Source organism: Thunnus thynnus, chromosome 8, assembly GCF_963924715.1.
Source record: "Thunnus thynnus chromosome 8, fThuThy2.1, whole genome shotgun sequence".
NCBI lineage: Eukaryota > Metazoa > Chordata > Actinopteri > Scombriformes > Scombridae > Thunnus > Thunnus thynnus.
In genome coordinates, this window is record NC_089524.1 from 9831624 (window position 1) to 9854634 (window position 23011).

Consider the following 23011-nt stretch of genomic DNA (forward strand, 5'->3'; position numbering starts at 1 on the left):
AGACGTTACACACTGGATGATACAGGTGAAGAGGGGTTCCTGAGCTGAGAGGTATCATGCGATTAAGGGCGTTTTCAGACCAATAGTTATTTTGCTCTGGTCTTTCTTTTCACACTGGGAGAAATCCAAGTAAACCAAAATGAGTCAATACATGCCATGTGAGAACGTTCACTCTGCTCATTGGTCAGATGTGTCTGGGGCAGGAGCAAAAACGTAAACACAGGAAGAAGGTCCAGAAGGAGGTCCTATCTGCCCAAATATCAAAAATGCAACATGCTTGTTGCGCTAGTCCAGGTTGGACCTCCATTAATTCTCCGGCTAGTTGCTAGCAACTGTTCACTCATCCGCATCCCAGCATGCAAAGCACACCTAGCTACAGGAGCCACTTAGCTCAAACTTGTAGAGTACGTCTAGTAGTTGGGTCGTATCAAGGCTGGATCATGATCACACTACAAACAAACCCCTCCAGAGGGTCACTTGGGACTGAATTTGAGTAAGATTGCTGTGCTCAGACCTGCCCAAATGAATCGTACCAAGGGGGAAAACAAACCAGAGTCTTACTCAACCGGACTAAAAACCACAGGTCTGAAAACGCCCTAACCTGTTCATTTGATACATTGAACCCAATGACTCTTTGTCTAATTTGTCTATAGAACTGAACTGATGGTTCAAATCACTTTGGTGTACTTGGACTGTGCTGTATACAGGTCTAAGCCAGCTGACATTCCTTTAAACACAAATGTGCTTTCAGGGCAAAGTAAGAAATCTGTCTACTTTGGCAATAACTTCAATACTGGCTGGCTAATGTCCAAAAAATGAGCTGAATCAACCTCAGCCACAACAAACTCATGAATTGTCAGAGGCCCAAGTGCTGAAGTCTACAAAATTCGCATTTTGTCAAAAGTAAATAAAGTTTCACATTTTTATCTGGATCCATAAGTCTTTATCTTATCTGATTAAAGCCTATATTTTATATACAGTACCAGTCAAAAGTTTGGACACATTTTCTCATTCAAGGTAATGGGAAGGTGTGTCCAAATTTTTGACCGGTATTGTATCTTTTCATCCTGTGGACCAAAAATTGAAACTATGGTGAAATTAATTTGCTCTGACACTGGTGTTGAATAGCACAGATGAGTTAGCCTAAATGACTTAAGAAAATTGCTCCTCTCACTACTACTCACCAATAAAAAAAAAAACATTTGAGCACTGCCGAGCTACTTCACCTCAACATTTGCAAAGTCACACTTTCTTTTAAGTTGGTCAGTCTGTGGGAAGCTGTGGTTTGCAGAGCAGATGTGCTGCGGGCACAAAGTATGAACACACACCTCTGCCTCAGTGTGAACTGACCCTCCTGCTGAAACTGATAGGAAAGAATACACTTCTAGCTTTAAGATACCAACATGAGGAGAGTGAGCGAGCAGTGAAAGCATGGCACAGCTGAGGAACAGTGTGTCAACAGAGAATGAGATTAGTAGTACTATCCCTAGGCATTCACTCGGCTGGTGTGTGTGTGTGTGTGTATGAACGAGATGACTCCTGGCTCTCATGTATCTGTGTGTGTTCTCAGCAAGGGGTTTTTGGCTTCTTTGACTGACGTAGATAGAGAGTTTAGGGAGTCCCATTCCCTCCCATAGCAGAGCTAAGAAGCCCTAAAGCTCCTTAGCCCAGGCTCTGCCACTTGTTGGATGAAAGAACATCTTTTTTTCAAAAACTAGAAATATTGTGGAGATAAAACAATAAAAGTAAATCCATACCAGTGTCACTCTGCATGGCTTTCTCAAGCACACTTGGAAGGAAGTGTGTTTGAAAGCACACACGTCTCAGTTTCTCTCTCTCTCTCTCTCTGTTTTCCTAGCTTTGTTTTGTCTAAAAAGAAATGGAACACCTTTATCCCTTTAAATCCCAATCACACCAACTTAACACACGTTAATGTACAACACATACACACTGTGTGGGCCAACAAAGGTATTTAGAGGCATTTACAGGTTCAGAGAGGCCATAGGAGGAGTCAGTGGATGTGAAAGTCTGGAGAATATGAACCACATGGGAGCACCGGGCGCTCGGCCAGTTATGACAGAGCGCAAACTGGCATCGACGGGCACCGGCCAACTTCACACACAGACACACACACAGCATGCTTTACTGCCCATCTCAGCAAAACAACCTGCAACACACTGCTCTACACACGCCAGACACACACACACACACATATACACACACATACACACATCACTACAATGTTTATGTGGAGGAATGAAGAATTATGAAAGAATTATGCTGCGTTGTTCCTTGGCTGACAGCTATCTTAAGAATAATAAATTAGAATTATCATCATCATGACAATCACACAAACTCTGAAAGCAAGTGTGTGTATATTCAGTGTGTGCGGTGGTGAGGGTAGAAAAGTATGTTTAGTTGCTCAGTGTGTTCTGTGCTTTGCTTTGCTCTGTTTAAGAGCAGCCATCCTAAGATGCTCACTGAAGTGGCTACAGATTCTGGGTGGGCCCTGTCTGTGCGTGTGTGTGTGTGTGTGCGTTTGCATTTCTGTGCTTCAATACACTTTCCATCAGATTAAGCTGCTGAGTCTTTCTTATATAGTACTACAAAGGCTCGGCCCCTAATGGTCTGGCTTCCACTGCGGGACCAAAGTGGGCCAATTCAGTATAAATGCAAGCCACCAGACAGTGACCATTTTCGTGGCACCCGCCACCAAATTGTGCTGCACTGAAAATTACTGTGGCGAAGGGTCAGCTGACAGTGATTAGCAAATCATAATGGCAAGATAAACATATGTCCAATTTCCAGATATGAGATGTGATTAGCCTAAAGTTGGAAAACCAATGTATTTGTACGAAATCCAAGATGAAGCGCTCAATGTCCATCATATTTCAAGGTGCAGTATTATAACGCAGGAAGGACAGAGGGTCCAACTACAAGTCCTAACCTCAGCCTGAGTGATGCTGTACTAGACAGGAGCTGACTCACTTCTCTATGCTGTAGATGACAAGTAGAATTTAAACAGCCTGTTGATGTTTTTTTTTCTTTTAGTGCATTTGTATAACATACAATACATGCAGTTCAAACATCACATTTGGTGTCATTTGTCCCTCGTTATGCATTCATGCAAGAGAAGAACTTCAAGGTCAGAAGGTTAGTCTGGAGGCCTGTCACGCCACGTAGTCTAACCTCATAAACCCAAGTATTGGACAAATTAAAGTTTTGACCCGATGATGGCACTAGATGAAAAGTTAAGGGATCACCAGAGTTATGACAAATCATCTGTGGAGAACATGATGTCTGCACCAAAATCGATGGCAAGAATCCAGTAGCTGGAAGACATTCCACTAAAAATCTTAAATGTCAACCATGTGGTGGCACTCAACAAAAAGTCAGGGGATCACCAAAGTCACAACGTCTGTAAAATTTCATGACAATTCATCTAATACTTATATTATTATGTTATATTTAAGTATTAACCCAAGTGTTGGACCACCTGACCGACGGTTCCGTCCCCATTTGTGTGGCTAAAAATACATTATACACATATGAAAATCCAGTTGTAGGTTTGAACCCGCAAACAAAAACAATATGTGACGTGCAATTAGATTTTTCCATGAATGTGTTTTTTGATCTTTTTGTCATTTCAGCACTTATGCTCAAGTGTTTGCTGCTTTGATTTAGAGAAATCATAGCTATGGTATTGCAGGTCACACACACACACACACACACACACACACACACACACACACACACACACACACACACAGCCTCTCTCCATCACACAGATTCTTTAAAACAAATGCATAATTTTAATCTCATGAATACAATGCAAACTTTGTAACTCTTGCTTTAGCTGATTTTCATATAACTCTAATTAAAGGATTACAAGCTCCTTCTGTGTGTTTACAGAAAATCTATGAGACTTAGGAAAACAAATCTTTTCTCATTAGAAAATCGTAAAAATTCCTGCGCTGCTTTGCTTGTTTTTATTTCCTGGAAAGTTGACATTTCACTGATACAATTTCATCAGACAGTGTCCATTTACAAATCACACATCATGGTATAAGATAGTGAATGCCTCAAACAGCCACCAGCATGTTGGCCAAAGTGAGTCACCTCTCTGCACCTCTAAGGAAATCACACTGACACAGGCACACACATACAAACATAAACACAAACACACACACACACACAGTGGGGGGAGTGTACACTAATACGGGTCAACCATATCTTGGAGGACAGTGTGTGTGTGTGTGTGTGAATAACAATGTGCCCTTTAACCTCAGTATGAATGGAGAGTTGTTAATGTCAGTGAATGCAGCATACAACACACACACACACACAATGTGGCACCTTGTAAACATGCCTGATGTAACGGGAACGCTTTGCCTTTTTAATGTTGCGTAGCTGCAGTTAGCCAGCCGACCATGGCCAATGCTCTGTGGCAGGCGAGCAGAGCAGTGACCAAAACTAACTGTGAATACATGCACACCCTGAGAGAGCAGAGAGAGAGAGAGAGACAGGGAGGTTTTATATTAGAGAGAGAGAGAGGTAGAGAAGGAGGCAGAGAATCGCAGTGAATGCATGCAGATCGCCGAGAAGCAACCGAGCAAAAGTCCCATATATGATCTCTCCGAGCAACAACCATCCCTCGCCATCCCCTGCCTGCTTAGTGTACTTTCGACAGTGTGTGTGTATTGTAACCATATGCATATGTGCACATGTCAGGCTCCAGCTGAAAGACATTAGTCAGGCCAGCAGGGATTTTTACTGAAACCTGGCACAGCTAACCAAATGCTTGAGAAGAGGGATCAACTGGTATAGAGAGACTCAGAAGACAAACAGACAGAGACAGAAAGATGGGGAGAAGAATACGAAAGTAAAGAAAGATTTCCTGTATGAGTGTGTTAGTAGAGATGTGCACATGTATGTGCATGTGTGCATGCCTTTTCGCATGGAATCTGATTATCACACAGATGCTCGAGATCCCAAAGCTCATGGCAAACCCCCCCCCCCAAAGCAACACCAGCACATGGAGAGAGAAAGATGATAACAGTCTGGAATGTATATAAACAGTTTTATGTCGGTTTGAAAATGTAAATGACAGAAAATGTCCAAAAAAAAAAAAAAGTAATTAAAATGAAATGCACAAAGGGAAAAGAAAATGGAAAAATGGGGCACCAGATAACTGAAAGGAAATAGTAAAAAAGAATAAAAACAACAATAAAAGGAGAAAGCAAACTGGATGAATGAAAATCACAAATCAATAACAGACAGAAGATACCTCAAGAAACGAGAGAAGGAGAGGAGAAAAGGTGATGGCAAAGGAGGCAAGTGAGAAATGCACCAAATAAACTGCTGAGAAAAGAAGAAGGAGCAAAAAAAAAAGAGTAAAATAAAGAAGAAAAGCAAGACCCTATCCTTCCCTTACCTCTGCAGCTGCGTTTGGTATCCTTTGGAAAAACTTCAGCTTCAGCAGCACTGTTACAGATCCCACCTTTCTGGCACTTTCCAGAGTAACATACATATATCTGTGTCAATCAGCCAAAAGCAAACTCTTCAGTCCACGAGGACGCTATTCTGTCTACCTGCGTGGGTCGTGTAAATGTATCCTAGATGGTGATGAATAGTGGTGAGTGAAAGGAGAGTACTACGCTAGAGGGCAGACAGACTGGCTGAAACAGGAGAGCAGGCAGAGTAGAGAGCAGACTGAGTAGGATGGAAGACTTACAGCTTCCTAACATCAGAGCGGCTGGGCTGGATACACCCACCTCCTCAGCATGCATCAAATGGGAGTCGCTCAGATGCTCTGAAATGTGCAGACGCAGAGAGAGAGAGAGAGAGAGAGAGCAAGAGAGAGAGAAAGAGAAACCCTATGTGCAGCCGGAGATCTGATCTGATCTGATATATGCATATATGCATGCAAGGTTAAGCACACATGCCATGCATACACTCATAAAGGATCTCATTAACTCTTTGCTACTGACACACACATACACAAACCTACCCTCTCCACTGAACAGAGCCTCAGTGAAATGTCTGCCGGGTTTTCAGTGAAAATAAATAAACCAGCTGAGGGAGAGAACAAAGCAAAGACAGTCTTCATGGCAAAAACAGCCTCTAATGAATTTAATTAAACGCTCCTAATAACTTCTTATTTGGTTGTAGTGCTGAAAAAAAAATAGTTGATTAATCCAGTGGTTCCCGAACTGGAGTTCACAAGATGATTCAAATAATAAGAAAGCATGATTGTTGCGCAACTTGTTCATTTATTTCAAATTTTCTCTATTTTTTTTTTCTCTTTTTTCTTGTGAAATACTGAATGTTTTCATCTCTTCATGCCTCTGAAAATCTTCAAATCTGATGAAGGAAAAAATCACTTCCATGTCCACACTGAAGCAATAACCAGCGATGAAGGGTCACGAATAGACGTTGCCTCATTTTAAAAGGGTCCAAGTTCAAAAAGGCTGGGCATCAGAAAACAACACTTTTGATAATTGATTCATCATTTTAAGTTGTTTACCCAGCAAAAATACCAAAATCTTTGCCAGATCCAGCTCCTAAAATGTGAGCCTTTGCTTTTTTATCTGTTTATTTTATCCATGTCAATTAAATACCTTTCAGTTTTGGGCTGAAGAAGACTATAATGGGCTTTTTTCATTATTTTCTGAGGATCAAAATAACTGATAAGGAAAATAATCATTAGTCGCAGCCCTGATAGTTTGGTAATTCTGTGTTTGCATGAGAACATGTATGACCTACATGTGTTTGAAAGAAAGACTTTAAAAAGCATAATTATGTGGATGTTGTTATACCCGGCACGCCTGCAAATGTAAGCAGTAAAGAAGAAAAAACACATTGCACACGTGTTTTTGTTGTTGAGAGGTGAACTGTAATAGACTTCAGGACATGCTTCTCATTCTTGGAGTGCACCGCTGCTTGTCGCTCAACATGCTTTCATTTTCCCTCCTGTGCTCCCCTCCTGGGATAGAGGCTGGCTGGGTGAGTGGAGGCTGGAGGGGGGGGGGGTGTTTCATGTCATGGGCCACGGCTTTGAGCTGCCACACCACCCACCCTCTACTCGCTCCGGCCGTGAGAGCTTCAGGCCTCCTGGGACAAAGCCTGCCTTGATAAAGGATAATACCATTGCTCAATGCATAGAGAATGGTCCTCATTACTACTGCAGGTTAGGGGTTAAATTCTCACAGGGTCTGCCAGTAGGTGGCAAAAACTGTGAGCGTTTGCACTCATTGTTAGAGGAATTTGTTCAAATTCAACAAAATGGGTGTTTTTCCTCTTGTTTTCCCTGAAATCAGAGGTTTCATGACTTCGAAAAATGGAGGAATGTCAAATCTGAGCAAGTTATCCAGTGACCATGTTCACCAAATTGCCTTGTTCTGTATCTGACAACATCCTGTTTGTAATGTAATAGCCAATCAAATACAAGGGTCTTGTGTTTATAGCAGTGTGTTGAACATTTTGGGAGAAAATGCTTCCTTTTAGAAAAACGATGTTATCAGGAGGTGATGAGGGAAGAAGATAGAGATAAAAAAAAAAAAAAACATAATCCTACTTTATAATTCATCCCCTGGTTAGGTTGTAGATGGGATGTAAGAGAGCATAACACCTCCCCACCAGCCCTCCATGTTAAATTTGGATAAATCGCCTGCTGGTCATTACATCTGTAATGAAATCTGTTTCATTGGGTAATTATTAAAACATCCAATGTGGGATTTAAGATAAATTCAACCAGAGTTAAATTAGGTATGAGCCTCGTTTAGTTGCCAAATTTACTGTAACTGGAGATTTCAGAGATACTACGGATGTGCTGGTGTACCGTTTCTACTACTGCAGTGAAACATGCTGACGGTATCAATACCACCGACCGTTTTCATTACCGTCATTACCTTCATTATCCTCGATTTCAGAGGAAACTATGATCGCAGAGCTGCTCTTGCCTTCATCGGCAGTTTTACTTTGTTTAGCCACAAGTGGCCTGTGTATGTTTATCTGCCTTTTTAAAAATGAATTTACTGTAACTGTTAACACCCAGAAGATAACACACAGTACAGAGCTCTTGCACTTCAGAAATCATCAACCAGTTTCATTAAGAAAAATTCATAACATTCATAACACTCATAACACAGACACTGAGCTGCATTTGAAGTCATTTCCAGTCAACTGTTTTAGACTTTAAACTGTATTTAACTATTTTTGATGCCATTTCTTATACTGAGTCCAACAAAACTGCAATATACTGTACTGAACTATAGTTTAGCACTAATAGTACTAATAGAGTATCGTAATACTGGTCACCATGATATTTTTACCTGAGATAATAGCAGCATGAAAATTTGATGCCAGTTCATGTCTATAACATACTCTGATGCTGAGGATTATGGTGACGGCGTGTTGTGGCTCCATCATTACTATGACTTGAGGAGGTCACTGCCCTACAGGAAGTCCACTACCTCAAAACTACTCCCATTCACTACTGTATCAGCATTGTTATTGCAACATCACTTAAACACCAAACCAGAAAACCTGAGTGGATTCTGAAAGCTGGAGCACAGTAGCTCACGTCCATCGATGCACCTTTGCTGCTGACCAAGCAGGCAGCAGGAACTCTGCAGCAGCAGCAGCAGCAGCAGCAGCAGCGGTCCGTCCTGCGTAAATACCACCGTATTGACAAATACCTACTGGCTGTGTGTACGGGTGCAACGACACACCTGTCATTTCTTTATCACCCCCCCTCCTCCTCCTCCCCGCCCCCAGCAGCAGCAGCAGCAGCAGCAGCAGCAACAACACTCTGTAACCTCATCTAAATGAACACTGTGCAACTGATACAAATAAGCCGAAACAGAGATTAATAGGCTACTCTCACCGTTAGCCTCCCGAGCAGATTTTCGTTTCTGAATTCAAGCTAGGAACCGGGAAAACGTAAATAGTATCTTACCGTTAAAATCGTGGCAGGACAGCCTTTGCTGACTCTCAGATGAAGAGATGCTCCACTGAAGGTGGGAATGATGCTGCTGGACGGTTTTGACCTCCATTTCACGGACAGTGTTGCCCCCTGCCGGTTGACGGTTGACACTGTTCGCAACGGCCGTTTTTAACCGTTACCGGCGACACTATTTTCGTGTATTTGTGAGTATCCGTGTATTATACCTAAGAAGAAATGTTGTGATGCTTCTCTTTAACGTAAAACATTCTTGAATTTATTTTTTTAAGGTTGAGTTGCTCGAAAAAGTAGAATACAAACACACTTCCGCTTTGGTTTTCAAAATTAAAGCCGAAAAGCCCTGTAAGCCCAGTGATTCTCAGTGGGGTCCCGGGAGGGCGATTTTTTTCCCTAGGATTGCGAAGTAATGACCCGTCCTACTCTGCCTCTGATTGGCTAGTACTCGCTGCCTTCGTTGATTGGGTTGGTTAGAGTAACGGTGAGAATATCACGGTAAGCCAATCAGAGAGAAAATAGGGCGGGTCATGACTTCGCCATCCTAGGAAAAAAAATCTCGTCCTCCAGGGGTCGTCGAGGGGGTACCAGGGGGGTCCCCATCGAAAAGGGAAAGATTAATGTTGACTATAAATCCATCCATAAGTAACACAATGACAGAATGTAATGTCTATGTTGGTCATGGGTTTCATTCACTTTCTGTAATAACATTTAAAAGCGAAAGTCTTATCAGATGGGGGACACTGGGACAAAATCTTATCAAATGGGGGTCCTGGTTTAATTTGTGTAAGTTTAGGAGTCCTTGATGTGCAAAAGTTTGAGAGCCACTGCTGTAGCCAGTTCACACTTATGGCTAAATTTCCTGTGTAAATACTTTAACAAATAAAACCTTCTTTCCTGCTCTGGTTAAAGAAATTAAAAATCACATCACCCTTAATTTCAAACAGTGAGAATAGAAAAGCTGTTAAACAATAACATCTGTATGTCTCTCTATGTTTTTATTTAACTGTGCCTTTTTGTTGAATTCAATGTACTGCCTGTATTTCTTGTTTGTTTGTATATGTAAATGTTATTGTCTTTTATGATTACGACCTCATACTGTCTTGTGTTGCAAATTTTTTGTATTGGGATGTACAGACGGGTGACAAATTAAAGGATAAACCTGGATAAATAAGTGGAGAAACATAACGAATGCAGATGCTTCCACACAGGTGCACTGCATGGTACAATTAAGCAATTAACATCCAATCATACTCTGTGGCGTGTATTAAAATGCTGAGCAGATCCAGTTGATTCTGATTTTGTATCAAGATGGCAGGAGGAAAAGAGCTAAGTTACTTTGAAAGAGGGTTCATTGTTAGGGCAGGGATGGCAGAAGTTTCAGTCACAAAGATTGCTCAACTGGCCAGTGTTTCAATATGAACAGTGACTAAAGTAACGTCTGCATTTAGATCTATGGGAAAGACATCAGTAAATAGGGAAATTCTGGTGGAAAGTGCGCATTTGATAACCGTGATGCTCACGCATTAATGCGATATAAGGAAAAACAGAACAGCAGCTCTCTCTCAGCTGACTGAGAATGTCAATGCAGGACGTGATCAGACTGTGTCTGCAAGAACAGTCTATCGACGATTACATAAAGAGGGATATTATAGTGGGGTTGCAGTGCATAAATTCCTTATTACAAAGATGAATGCACATTTGAGAGCTCAGTGGTGCAAAAACCACAGGCATTAGTCTACAGAGATGTGTAAAAAAGTGATATGGTCAGATAAGTCATCCTTTGCCATATTCTTGACAAATGGGCAAGTGCATGTGTGGCGTACACCAAGAGAACCAGGCCTGAATGCTTGACCCCTACAGTGAGGAGATCCAGTGGCTGTGGGGGACATTTTGCTGGCAGGGTTTGGGTTGGGTCCACTTGTCCCGTTAGAGTGAAGGATCCCTGCAAATCAATACAAAGTTGTTCTGAGTGATCACCTTTATCCTATGATGAAACATTTCTATCCTGATGGGAGTGGTCTCATCAGGGATGACTTCTATCTATCTATCTATCTATCTATCTATCTATCTATCTATCTATCTATCTATCTATCTATCTATCTATCTATCTGTCTGTCTGTCTATCTAAAACCATGTTTCGAATGTTTTTCAGTTTTTCTACATTACAATCGGAACCAAGAAGCAAAAATCTCAATGACCCTATGGATGATGTTGTAACTGACAGACTATGTTGAGAAGTTGTATACAGATGAATTATAAACAGTTATTTATTAATTTATTCGATTGTGCATATATGACCATCACTGCGATGTAAGTCAGAATTACAGCAAACATGGCTCTTTCTCTGTACACTGTTCAGGTCAGGATATCATACAAAGTGCCACAGTGTTGTGTAAATTTTATGCAGTGCATTAGTAATAGTATTGTTGTTGGTGAAAATTGCACAACTGTGCACTTCCCCCAAAGTCTCCCTGAAAGTAACAATGAAAATTGCTGCAAATGCAACTAACACTTTTTATAAAAGGTATTTATTTTTACTTAATTAAATTATTCATTAAGCCTCTGAGAGACAATGTGGAAAATTTACTTCATTTTTAACCAACAACTTATTTACTTTAAATTTGAAGGAACAAGCCAACTGCCACTGCTCGTATTATTCTATCTGACTTGACGCAGCTTCTCAGAGAACTACAAAAATGGCTTCTGCAACTGACCGAACGGGCCTAAATTACATAGCTGCCTTAATCTAAGCCTGAGCTTTGAGAATATAAGTATTTTATATTTGTATATGTTTTTTCAGAATTCTATGCGCATTTACATGTTATATGTCGAGGCTCGAAATACGTTTAATGTCAATGTTGATCGGTATCTGAACATTTCTGCCGGATGTTTTGATATCGTTTTGGTGTTTCACCGGCGGTGCAGCAGCCAGTCGGTTTTCCAGTAGGAAAAAGCGCCAACTTCTGCGGCACCGTGGTCTGAATTGACAAACACTCTGTAAATGGCTTTAAGGCTGGATATTCCGTAAAATATACTCAACTTCAGTCTGGGATGACTTTTTTAGGTAAGCGTGCAAAGATTTAGAAACAGTATGGATTTTTGAGAGTTGTTTTTTTCTTGAAGTGAACAGTTAGAAACGGCGTGTTGGCTGTTTTCTCCTCCCACTTCTTCACCGCTTCGTTTTGACCCAGTTTTATAGCCGTGTTGTCTACAAACAGTTCAACAACACCAGTTTATTATGCAATATTCTCTTCTTTGGAGTTACTTCCTAAAGATGTAAACATAACGGCTCCTAACGTAAACTGCTCTGTTCTACATGTTGAGGGGGCGCAACGAAAACAAGCGAGTAAGTTAGCGTTAGCCAGCTAACATGTTATATAATGTGCCGTTCAGTCGGTTACTGGTTTAAGTTAGACTTTGAAAACCTGAGTTGCCTACAATAATTATATCTATCTAGTGTTGTCGTTCATAACTGCGTAGTATTCACTTAACTACGGTATGTGCGTAGTGAGTTTCGTTTTTGAACTCTGATGGCGCCCATTAAAATGTTGTTGTTTCCTTTTCTTGCCAGTGAGGTGCGCTGTTGCATCTCCGAAGTGAAAATCACCCTCAAGACTCCGGGAGGAAAAAAAAAAAAAAAAAGATGCCAGGTCTGCAAGGTGAACACGTTGTGGCGGCGCAGGGGAGCCCCATCAAGAAGAGCAAACTGTCTCTGAAGTTCTTCCAGAAGAAAGAAACCAAACGGGCTCTGGATTTCTCTGAACCTCAAGCAGATGAAGCCAAATCAGTTGAACCAGTGGAGCCTGAGCCAAGGTGAGCATGTGATGCGGTCATAAAAGTGCAAAACACTGCTTTATTATGCACCTTGTTGATTCACAGTATGTTTGACTGGCACGTACTGAGCAGGAGGAAACCTATTGCACAAACAAATCATTCTCAGATTCAATAATTATATAACTTTCACATGTCAAAATAATGTAAAATTAAATATATAGACAGTTTCTCAGCCTTGTTGTTGACATCCTGACCTTATATTTTGTATTTATTTTTATGTTTATTTATTTGACAGGGACAGTGCACATTAATGAACATTGCTGTAAATATGCCAGTTTGGCAAAAGGGTAGTTTTCTTTTGGCCAGATGTCACAGCAGGCTCCCTACAAGTAAACAAAAGAACAGAAACAAGATCAAGATAAAACCACAGTTATTGAAATAGAGTGCAAGCAGCAACTCATGATAAAACAATGATAAAACTGATATGTGATATTAGAGAATGTTAATATTAATATAAGCAGGCAGTAGCCAAAGAATTATATAGTACATCAAGCAAGCAACAGGACAACATTAAGGAGCTTTTAACAAATATTAGTTGAGTCAAGCAGGCAGTACAGAGTCATATAGAAGACGAAGCGAGCATCACATATGTGAAACAACACATGAATCACAACAGACAACACATGCAAGTACATTAGTTGGAGAAACAAAAGACAAGTTCACAGACAGACAGACTGACAATAACAAGGCAGCAGCAGCAGAGAGGAAGTCATTTTTAGTGCTGACAGATTTGACTATCAGTGAGTGGCTGTTTTAAATGAGAGCTAAGTGACTGGTATGTGTTGAGCTCTCTGATGTGTGTTGGAATAGAGTTCCACTCTTGTGAGGATCTGATAGATATTGATATTGATTGAAACCGTTGGTGATTAATTTTCTGTCAGCGATCAACTAATTGTTGCAGCTCCGTACTGAATACTTGATGATATGTGAATAATCTGGCGTTTAAAAAGTTAAAAGTTGTGTTAGAAACATGTAGGTGAGGTCAGGAAAGTTTTAACAAGAAACAAATGTGATTATCATCTCAGCTCACAAAAAGGCAGCTGATAATGTTTTCTTCCTGCTTCCAAATAAATGTGCTCATGCATCTTTACTGCTGATGATATTTTTTTTTTAACGTGAAACTTTGTCGTTGTGTTTTTTTTTTTTTTTTTTGTTCAGCAGCTGTGATCAGATGGTTCCTGGTCCGTCTCCATGTCCGACCTCGCCCGGCCTGCTGCTGCCATGTGAGAAGAGAGAGAACTTGGTGCCGTTTGTGGGGCTCAACAACCTGGGCAACACCTGCTATTTAAACAGCGTCTTACAGGTCGGTCATTAAAGGGACGCTCTTGTTTTATTCAACATTTGTATTTGAATAAACAAATCAAAAATGAGCTTTGTTAACTCGGACTACAAGCTTTAGAAGCGTCTGCACATTCTGCATGTTAGACATTCAGATCTTGTTATATGTATCAACAGATTCACAGACACTGGAGGTTTTAATCACACATTCAGGCAGTTGTGTGTTCTTCTCTGCAGCTCCTGTTCACATATTGTATGTTTCTGTAGCCTTGTAATATGTGTTAGGAAAACTCTCCCTTTAAGCTACAGTTTGGAGAATAAGGTAACATCAGATGCAGGCAGGAAGCTTTTTAAAAATGTGATTACTTTAGCAGCGGTATTATTATTGTATACTGCAGGGTTTCATCCAGGATTTTGTTTAGGTGGTGTAGTGAGCTGCAGTCTATCCTGACACATTTTGTCCTGTATTTAATTCAGTTTGTAAATAACTAAACAACAGAAACTCTCATACCTCTGATTTTTCTCCCTAAAGGTTAATGTTTTATCTCTTCAAAGTGTTATTATATAGTGTGATGTTAGTGGAAGTGGACATTGTTTAAAGTTGGCCTATTTGCTAGAAGACATTGAGGGAATCCTCGTATTGTATAAAAGTTTGTTAATGTCACAATTAGAGCTGCAACGATTAATCGACTGACAGAAAGTTCATCAGCAACTATTTTGTTGATTGGAAAATTGTTTTAGTCTCTTTTTAAAGCAAAAATAGCAACAAGTTGCTGGATTCAGCTTCTCAAATGTGAAGATTTGATGACTTTCTTTGTCATACATGATGGCAAACAAAACAAGACATAAACCTTTGACTCTGGGCAATTATAACAGCATTTTATTAATATTTACAGATTTATAGACAAAACAGTGTTTAAAAATATTTAACAGGTTAATTAAGCCGTAGGATCATAATGTAATTCAGTACAAAGCCAATTAAACGTTAATGCTTAGCTTACCCATCACTGTGACTCTCTGCTGTCTCTTTGACATTGTGATCAGTGACAGACGACAATTATCCTTCTGAATATAAAAATAGCAATGTCACACTGGATGCCTTTTTGTTGTGTGTGTCACTTAAATTTGTCATCCATGAGACACTAAACAAGAACAACATCCTGCCCAACAATGATACCATTCTTTTTTTTTAAAAGATATGTTTTTTTGGGCATTTTAGCCTTTGATGGACAGCTGATAGTGTAGAAGCAGACAGGAAACGGGGGAGAGAGAGAGAGAGAGATGTGGCATACACTGTAACCATTCAGCTACCGGGGCGCTACACTGATGAAGGACTTTTTTTTTTTTTATGTCTCCATACTGTATGAGTTCCTTGTAAAGGAGTCAGGATAAAAACGTGGTTTGAAGTTTTAAGACTAATCATGTTGTTGTCTGATTGCTCCTGCAGGTGTTGTACTACTGCCCGGGGCTCATGGAAGGCATAAAGAAACTGTACAACCTGTCTAAAAAGAAAGAAAAAGCAAAGGAAGAAACCGATAAAAGTGAAGAGGTCAGTGCAGATAACATTTCACTGCTTACAAACAATGGCCTCAGTTCAATCAACACAGATCAATAATCATTATACACTTTGCACATGTAGTATTTTACTGCTGCATTGTTCAGGGGTTACTGTTACTGTGTCCAGAATGCTTTTGGAAAACACTGATATTATAGACCATTCATTTATCTTATTTTATCAATCTTTTTATTGTATTTGATCCTTCATTTTCATTCTCAGCAGACGGAGGGTTTAGCAGAGTCTCTGCCGGCTCATATTGAGCTCCTCGGGAGTTTCAACAGTCTGATAACATCAGTGGAGCAGCTGCAGTCCAGCTTCCTGCTCAACCCCGACAGCTTCAGTGAAGGCGAGCTCGCCACGCCGCCTCGTAAAATACTACACACACTCAGGTAACAATGTCAGAGCTATTTAAGATGGTTATTCAGACTTTAAAATCGTTATTTCTCTGTCCATGGACTCATTGTCAGCTCTACATGTGTGTTGCAGGCAGCTGAACCCCATGTATGAAGGTTATCTTCAGCATGATGCCCAGGAAGTTCTGCAGTGCATCCTGGGATACATCCAGGAGGCCTGTGACACCATCAGGAAGGAGCAGCAGTCAGAGAGGGAGGCCGATGACGTGACAGAGGTCAAAACGGAGGACGGTGCCCAGTTGTGCTCCGGCAGCTCCACGACAGAACCCAAAACTCCCGAAGAGGAGGACGGCCAAGTCAGCGGCAAGAGAAAGAGCGACACCGAGGTGGGAAACGCCAAAAAGAAGCCAAAAGCTGCCAAGGCGAAGAAATCGGATTCAGAGGAAGACAGCGGTAATAGAAATAAACCCTTCACCCGCTCCAAAAGGAAGTCCTCCAGTGAAATTACAATAGACAACACCCAGGACAAAGACGGAGAGCAGGAAGAGGCGGATGAGAGGATGAAGAAGCAGGAGAAAGGAGAGAGCGACAGCGAGGGGAAAAGTGAAAAAGCATCTAAAGAGGCAGACGGGAAAAGACAGAAGAGAGCTAAACTGAGCTGGCTGAGACCTTCAGGGAATCAGCCCAGCATCTTCTCCAAGTTCCGCAGCGTGGGGAAGATCACCTCCGGGACTGTGAAGAACCAGACGAAACAAGAGCAAGAGAACGAACCGACGGACGACAGAACCGAGAACGAGAAGAGCAGTCGAGAGCCGTCACCCCAAAATATGAATGAAGACAAGAAGGCAGTGAAACATCAAGGTAAGAGATTATTCATGTAAGAGACAGTGCAACGGATGATTCAATGAGTTAAACCGATAAAATACAGGATCATAAACTTGAGAAGTTGATCAATTATTTTTTGAAAAATTATTAAAAGGGGATTTTGGAACTTTGTCTGCAAAGTTTTCATCCCTGAGGAACTTTGTTGTCACAGCCTCTAGATCAGGCTTCCTGATTATTGATAAGTTGTTTGGTCAAGAAAACGGTGATAAATGTTAATCACAATTTCTCAAAGCCCAAGATGACGTCCTCAAATGTCTTGTTTTGTCCTGACCAACAGTCCACAACCCAAATATATTCAGTTTACTGTCAGAGAAGACGAAACAAACATTTAAGAAGCTGGAATCAGAGAACTTTAGTGGGGTTTAATCATCAAAATGTTTAATCAGTTATCAAAATAGTTGACGAGTTATTTTCTGTCAATTGACTAATGGACCAATCGACTAATTGTCACAGCTCTAAGACCAAGTCACCCCTCCTCACTACTGAACACCTGGAAAAACTTGCAAGCCACAAAGTGTGTTGTGTCACTATGACAACCAGCAACTCTTGAGTTGTCATTAGCTGAGTATTGCTGCATATTGAACATTTTTAATAGTGATTTTATAATTTTCAAAAAATAATATAACTTCTTATGTTTTAATACATTTGAAAACATAACATAAAACATTATTGTTAATGTCACCTAAGTTTTATACTATGAAATGATACAATAAACGTAGAATGAGATTTAAAAAAAAAAAAAAATTGTACTGCACCCATGACACGTCCTCCAGGCATCCCAGTGGCACTTTGGAAACCACTGCTCTAGATGAAGCCCCCCCCCTCCTTTTCCCAAGTAAAGCTGTTTCTGTGTTATGATTGTCAACAAGGTTTCAAAATAGCCTTTTAAATGATATTGAAACAAGTGTTGTTGTTTTTCTACTGGATTATTTCATCTTAAAGCAGTTTGAATGTAAGAAAGGAAGACTGATAAGTAAGACTCTTGAATGTAACCTCTGCTCTGGGAAATCAGTCAGTTTATATGTGACATCAGACATAGAACAAGACACATCACTCAGCCACGTCTCTGTGTTTGTGTTGCATTCAGAGGGCCTGGACCTGATGGAGCGCTTGTTCCAGGGCCAGCTGGTTCTGAGGACTCGTTGTCTGGAGTGCGAGAGCTTCACAGAGAGGAGAGAGGACTTCCAGGACATCAGTGTCCCGGTGCTGGATGACCAACCCAGCAGCCCTGACGACCTCTCCGAGGGTGAGGATTTATACAACTGTTTATTTTTAAATCATAACTGGTTCTTTCATTAATAAAGACACACACAGTCAAAAAAGGAGGCACCAGTAATATAATTCACTGATAGATCCCAGCATGCATTGTGCTAAACTGTTTTGGTATTGTTGGTAATTACTTAACCTTGCTGTACAAATTCAAATGACAGAAAAGTATCATGTGATAAACATAAACCTTTATTCTTCTTTCCAAGTCACAAAGCAGACAAAAAAAAGTCATATTTGCTCTTTCTTCCCAGTCTCTCCAGATCCGAAACCAGAGCTGAAGACTCTGAAATGGGCCATCGCCCAGTTTGCGTCGGTCGAGCGCATCGTTGGAGAGGACAAGTACTTCTGTGAGACCTGTCATCATTACACTGAGGCTGAGAGAAGTCTTCTGTTTGACAAAACTCCTGAAATCATCACCATTCACCTGAAGCGCTTCTCTGCCAACAGTCTAGAGTAAGATTCAACTTCTGCTCTTCACTTTTCTGCTTATTTCAGTCTTTTTTTCTGAGTCATTTTTTAACACTGCAGGTTTAGTCCTGTCCCACAGTACACTCAATTCCATAGTTGGTCAGCTGCCCTCAGTTCTTCTGATGAGATAAAAGGATCTTTTTTTTTTAACTAATTTTATTTTCATTATCAATTATTCTGTCGATTTGTTTTCTTGATTAGTTGTTTGATCTATAAAATGTCAGAAAATGTTGCTCACTTTCTGCCAAAGCCCAAGATTCAACCTTAAACTTTTCGTTTTGTCCCGACCAACAGTCCAGTTTAATAAGTTTACTGTCACAGCAGACTAAATCTCCATATATAAGAGGCCATATTATACTCCTTTTCCACAAGTTAACACAGTTCCCACAGTTCACAGTTCTTAATAAAACATATCTGACATACTTCGGTCATCCCGTCTAAACAGCCCTGTTCACAACGGCTGGTTTGAGCATCCGTCTAAACGCCTCACATTACTAGCGTGAGTTTGACCACGGGATAAACTGTTTATTCGTCCCAACCAGCGCAGCGATGTTACTGAAGCTCAGCCATAATTAACCTAAAATAAACTTGGGATTTTGCTGTGATTTAATTGCAATAAACAGATCAAACGGATGCTGAAATAACAACATCATGATGCCAATTTGTAAAAAAAAGCCTCAATTCATCCTTTGTCAAGTCTGTCCACAAGACGACAAGTAAACAACTAAGATGTTTATTTTTGATGATAGCAACCGAGGTGGTGTGTGACTCCAGTGTTAGCTCCGGATAGGTTGAGAAGCAAGATTGGAGATAAATCCCCAAATATTTAAAAAAAATAAACTCCCGCTGGTAAACTGCTTCGGATCAGAGCAGAATCAGGTGTTTATTCCTCCAGTGGACAACATAAGTGGACTTAACTATATAAATAAATAGAAAATAATTTTGTCATGCTGTTAACTGTGATGAACCTTGGTATTACACAGGAAACGTCTCACCTAACTGTCCAGGTTTTTGAATACGACAACTGTGACTCATCTCCTTGTCTGTTTTCCCTCTAGGCTGGACCCCTACATGGGTCTGTCCAAAGTGAACACTCCCTTACAGACCCCTCTGACCTTGTCTCTGGAGGAGTGGTGCACCCGTCCCTCATCCGCTAAAGGTCAACACTATCAGCTCTTTGCCGTGGTCATGCACAGCGGCGTCACCATCAGCAGCGGCCACTACACCGCCTACGTCCGCATGTCCGACCTGAAAGACGTGAAGCTCTGGCTGCGGGACGGAAAAGAAACAGAAAAGGAGGAGGAAGAGGAGAGTAAAGAGGGAACGCAGGTGAAAGATGAAGCTCTGGACTACGACGATGGCGAGGTGTCTTTCAGCCTGAACGCTCGGGGACAGAGAGGCGCTAGCTTCAAGACAGGAGGCAAGAAGCTGTCAGAGGGTGGCGTCGGACTCTTGGGAGGCCAGAGGAGTTTTTCTAGTTATGACCTTGGGAACGGCGGCAGCAAGCATGCGGATAAAGCAGCCGGCAGCGGGACGACGGAGGGATCTAAACGGAGAAAAAACATTAAGAGCCAGAGCCAGAATGCTGAAGCAGGACTTAAAAAGGAGCCTGAGGCCGGAGATGGAGCGGAAGCATTGGCGGCTTCCTGCGGCGGGATCGAGGCCACAGAGCAGCAGGCTTTGAGCAACCTCCTCGAATACGAGGGAAAATGGATGCTGTTTGACGATTCAGAGGTGCGTTTGTTCGAGGAAGAGGACTTCCTACGAGCCTGCTCTCCCGAGACGTGCTCCTCTTCCACACCTTACCTGCTGTTTTACAGAAGAATGCCTGAGCCCGGACACTGACACGAACACGAGGGCTGCTGTTGACTCAGGGGGTCGCGCCAAGTCAGGTCTTTTATTATTTTGTCATACTTCAAAACAGTGCCAAAAATACTGTTGCTGCCATATTAAGCTCCTCAACTGAACTTTTTTTTCTGCTCATATTGCAACAGTCTGGTCTCACTGTGAACAAAGGCTGTTCAACCCTTCTCATGGACTCCCCTCAAAGATCTCTGGGTTCAAAAGTCATATTTTACAAATACTCAGACAGATGAGGGGTTTAATTTTCTATGTACCAGAAATGACTTTGGCTATTTTGAGTCTTTTTTTTTTTTTTTATGTGACTGCCTCGCCTCTGTACACTGAATACGGGGGCTCGTCTTTTCGCTGTTTGTCTGTACTTTTATTCTACTTTCCTGGACACTGGCTTTAATACTCTCAGTGTCTGTAACATGTTCTGTTTTTTGATTTTGTTTTCTCAGTTATTTGGTTTGTATTGATCCTTTTTTTTTTTTTTTTACAAATTGGAAAAAGCACTTTTGAACTAAAACTTTGAGTGAAAATGCAAATGTTCCGGAAAAGTTTTTTTTTTGTAGCTGGAAGCTTTTCTATATCACATTAATTTGCATTTACAAGAGCCTGTCGGTGCTGTATATTTGGAATGAATTTCTCAACTGTAAAGTCAAATAAAAACACAAATCCATCCATTTTCATGAGGTTAAGGAGAACATGTGCCACAGACATTTTTTCCTAAATATTTCCTTTATCAGCTTTTCTGAAAGTTTATCCTTTGCACTGATCCCTTGTTTGTTTGTTTTTTTATACAAACATGATCACGCTTTTTCTTGTACATCTCAAACCTAAAGATTTATGTATCTATGCTGGAGAAACATGCAGTGTTGGACTGATTGATAACAGTAACGATAACTGCAGATATTTACAAAAACAGACTAAAATGTCAAGCATCTAATATATAAAAAGCTTATACTGAACACGTTGGATGGCACAGTCAATACTCAAAGTTCATGCAGGGTGCAAAATGAAGGTATCTAAAAATTTAAAATTTCTTATGTAAGATATCAGATTTTTAATAAGATACATTTAGCAAGTTTAAGAAACACTGCATCACTTTTTGAGCTTGCAAACCAGGATCTGAGTCCGTTGTTTATCTCATTTAATTCAGTCAGTCGATGACTTCACTTGTAATTCTGTTCTCATGCTGTGAGGAGAAGGAAGAGTCAGAGACCGGAGGGTTTTAAAACCTGCCGAGCAACATAAACAAGCGAGACTCTGATTCCCACAGCATATGACCTACCTCCAGTTCTGTTTCTCTACTTGTTCTTTCAAAGAAGACTATCTGTCAGGAAGTTAATTAATGGAAAAACAATTAAGCAAGCACAAAACAAATTTAAGCCATAATCACGACAAGATTTGAGCACAGATTTAAAAGAGCAAAACAAGTTCAAATCACAAGAGAACAGAATTACAAATGTCTTAAGTGAAAAGGGGAGGGATTCGGTCGTTTGCCACTGTATCCTCACAGCTACATATTGCTAGTTCTGACAGTTTATATCTGAAGCTCCAGCTGAAAATGGCACAGACTGTTTGGCTCTGAATAAAAGTGCTAAAGTGCCGTCCTAATGAGCTCAACCTTCTACATAATGTCAACTTCTTTCCCCACTTGCTCATTTTTCCCAGACAACTGAAATAAATTTGACCCCAACAACTGGATTTGAACATGCATTTTGGACACATTAGCCAAAAAAAGTTGTGTTTAGAATCTGTTAAAGGTGCAGTGTGTAGAATTTAGTGACATCTAGTGGAACAAACTTGGCAGAAATGGAATATAATATTCATAAGTATGTTTGAATTAGTGTATAATCACTTGTAAATAAGAATTGTTGTGTTTTCGTTACTTTAGAATGAGCCCTTTATATCTATATACAAAGGGAGCGGGTCCTCTTTCACGGAGCCCGCCGTGTTGCACTGCCATGTTTCTACAGTAGCCCTGAACAGACAAACCAAACACTGACTCTAGAGAGGGCCTTTCATGTTTTTTTTTCACAAGTTTCGCAGCCACCTTAGATTCTCTTGAGAAAACTGAAAGATCTGAAAGTAAATTCACACAAAACCAGAATTGTTTTGCAATCAAGAATCTATCTTCTGTCATAATGCTCATGGGCTGAATATTTTAAGTGAAAAATATTGTTCTAAGTTCTTACTTTACAGTTTGAAATATCTCTATAAAGGTGTTATTGTTCCTCTCAGGTTCTGAGTGTTTAGAAATCTAATCACGGTTTCAGGGATTCAATCAGTTATAATTAAGCTCTGGTTCATAATTAATACACTATTGGTCATTATCAGTTTTTCAGTATATATACTTCACACACTACTTACATATCTGGGAAAAAAGTTTGCTCAACAAGTTTTGGAGTTTTAAGTGCTAACAGATGTGGTTTAATATAACGTGACACCATCCCCAGTAAGTGTGTTGACTCCTTTAAAATGTACCTCATTCCAGCTGTAATTATATTAATGTTGGCAGGTTTGTAATATAAGCAATAAAGTTTTTACCTTCACGTC

General features: G+C 40.6%; 2 protein-coding genes across 5 annotated transcripts in view; one reads left to right on the forward strand and one right to left on the reverse strand.

Annotated features, from left to right (window-relative positions):
• Positions 1-9253, reverse strand: part of kank4 (KN motif and ankyrin repeat domains 4) — an 84339-nt gene extending 75086 nt beyond the window's left edge. The window contains exon 1 of one of the 2 annotated variants that reach the window (XM_067596393.1): positions 8960-9253. The gene's annotated coding sequence lies outside the window, so the exon portion shown is untranslated. Of the gene's footprint in view, positions 1-5434; positions 5767-8959 lie in introns of those variants that run through there. The other variant, XM_067596392.1, reaches the window with a different exon arrangement.
• Positions 9254-11734: 2481 nt separating this feature from the next.
• Positions 11735-23007, forward strand: usp1 (ubiquitin specific peptidase 1). 3 transcript variants are annotated; one of them, XM_067596420.1, is made up of 9 exons: positions 11735-12026; positions 12534-12775; positions 13955-14099; positions 15522-15623; positions 15855-16021; positions 16119-16846; positions 17958-18116; positions 18391-18592; positions 19666-23007. In XM_067596420.1, the coding sequence occupies exons 2-9, from the start codon at positions 12606-12608 to the stop codon at positions 20450-20452; spliced, it is 2460 nt and encodes an 819-aa protein (XP_067452521.1). In that variant the 5' UTR covers positions 11735-12026; positions 12534-12605; the 3' UTR covers positions 20453-23007. The 3 variants fall into 3 exon arrangements, with proteins under 3 accessions (XP_067452521.1, XP_067452518.1, XP_067452520.1); XM_067596417.1 differs by having other exon boundaries at positions 11738-12026; positions 15852-16021; XM_067596419.1 differs by having other exon boundaries at positions 11740-12026; positions 13958-14099; positions 15852-16021.
• The last annotated feature ends 4 nt before the right edge of the window (positions 23008-23011 follow it).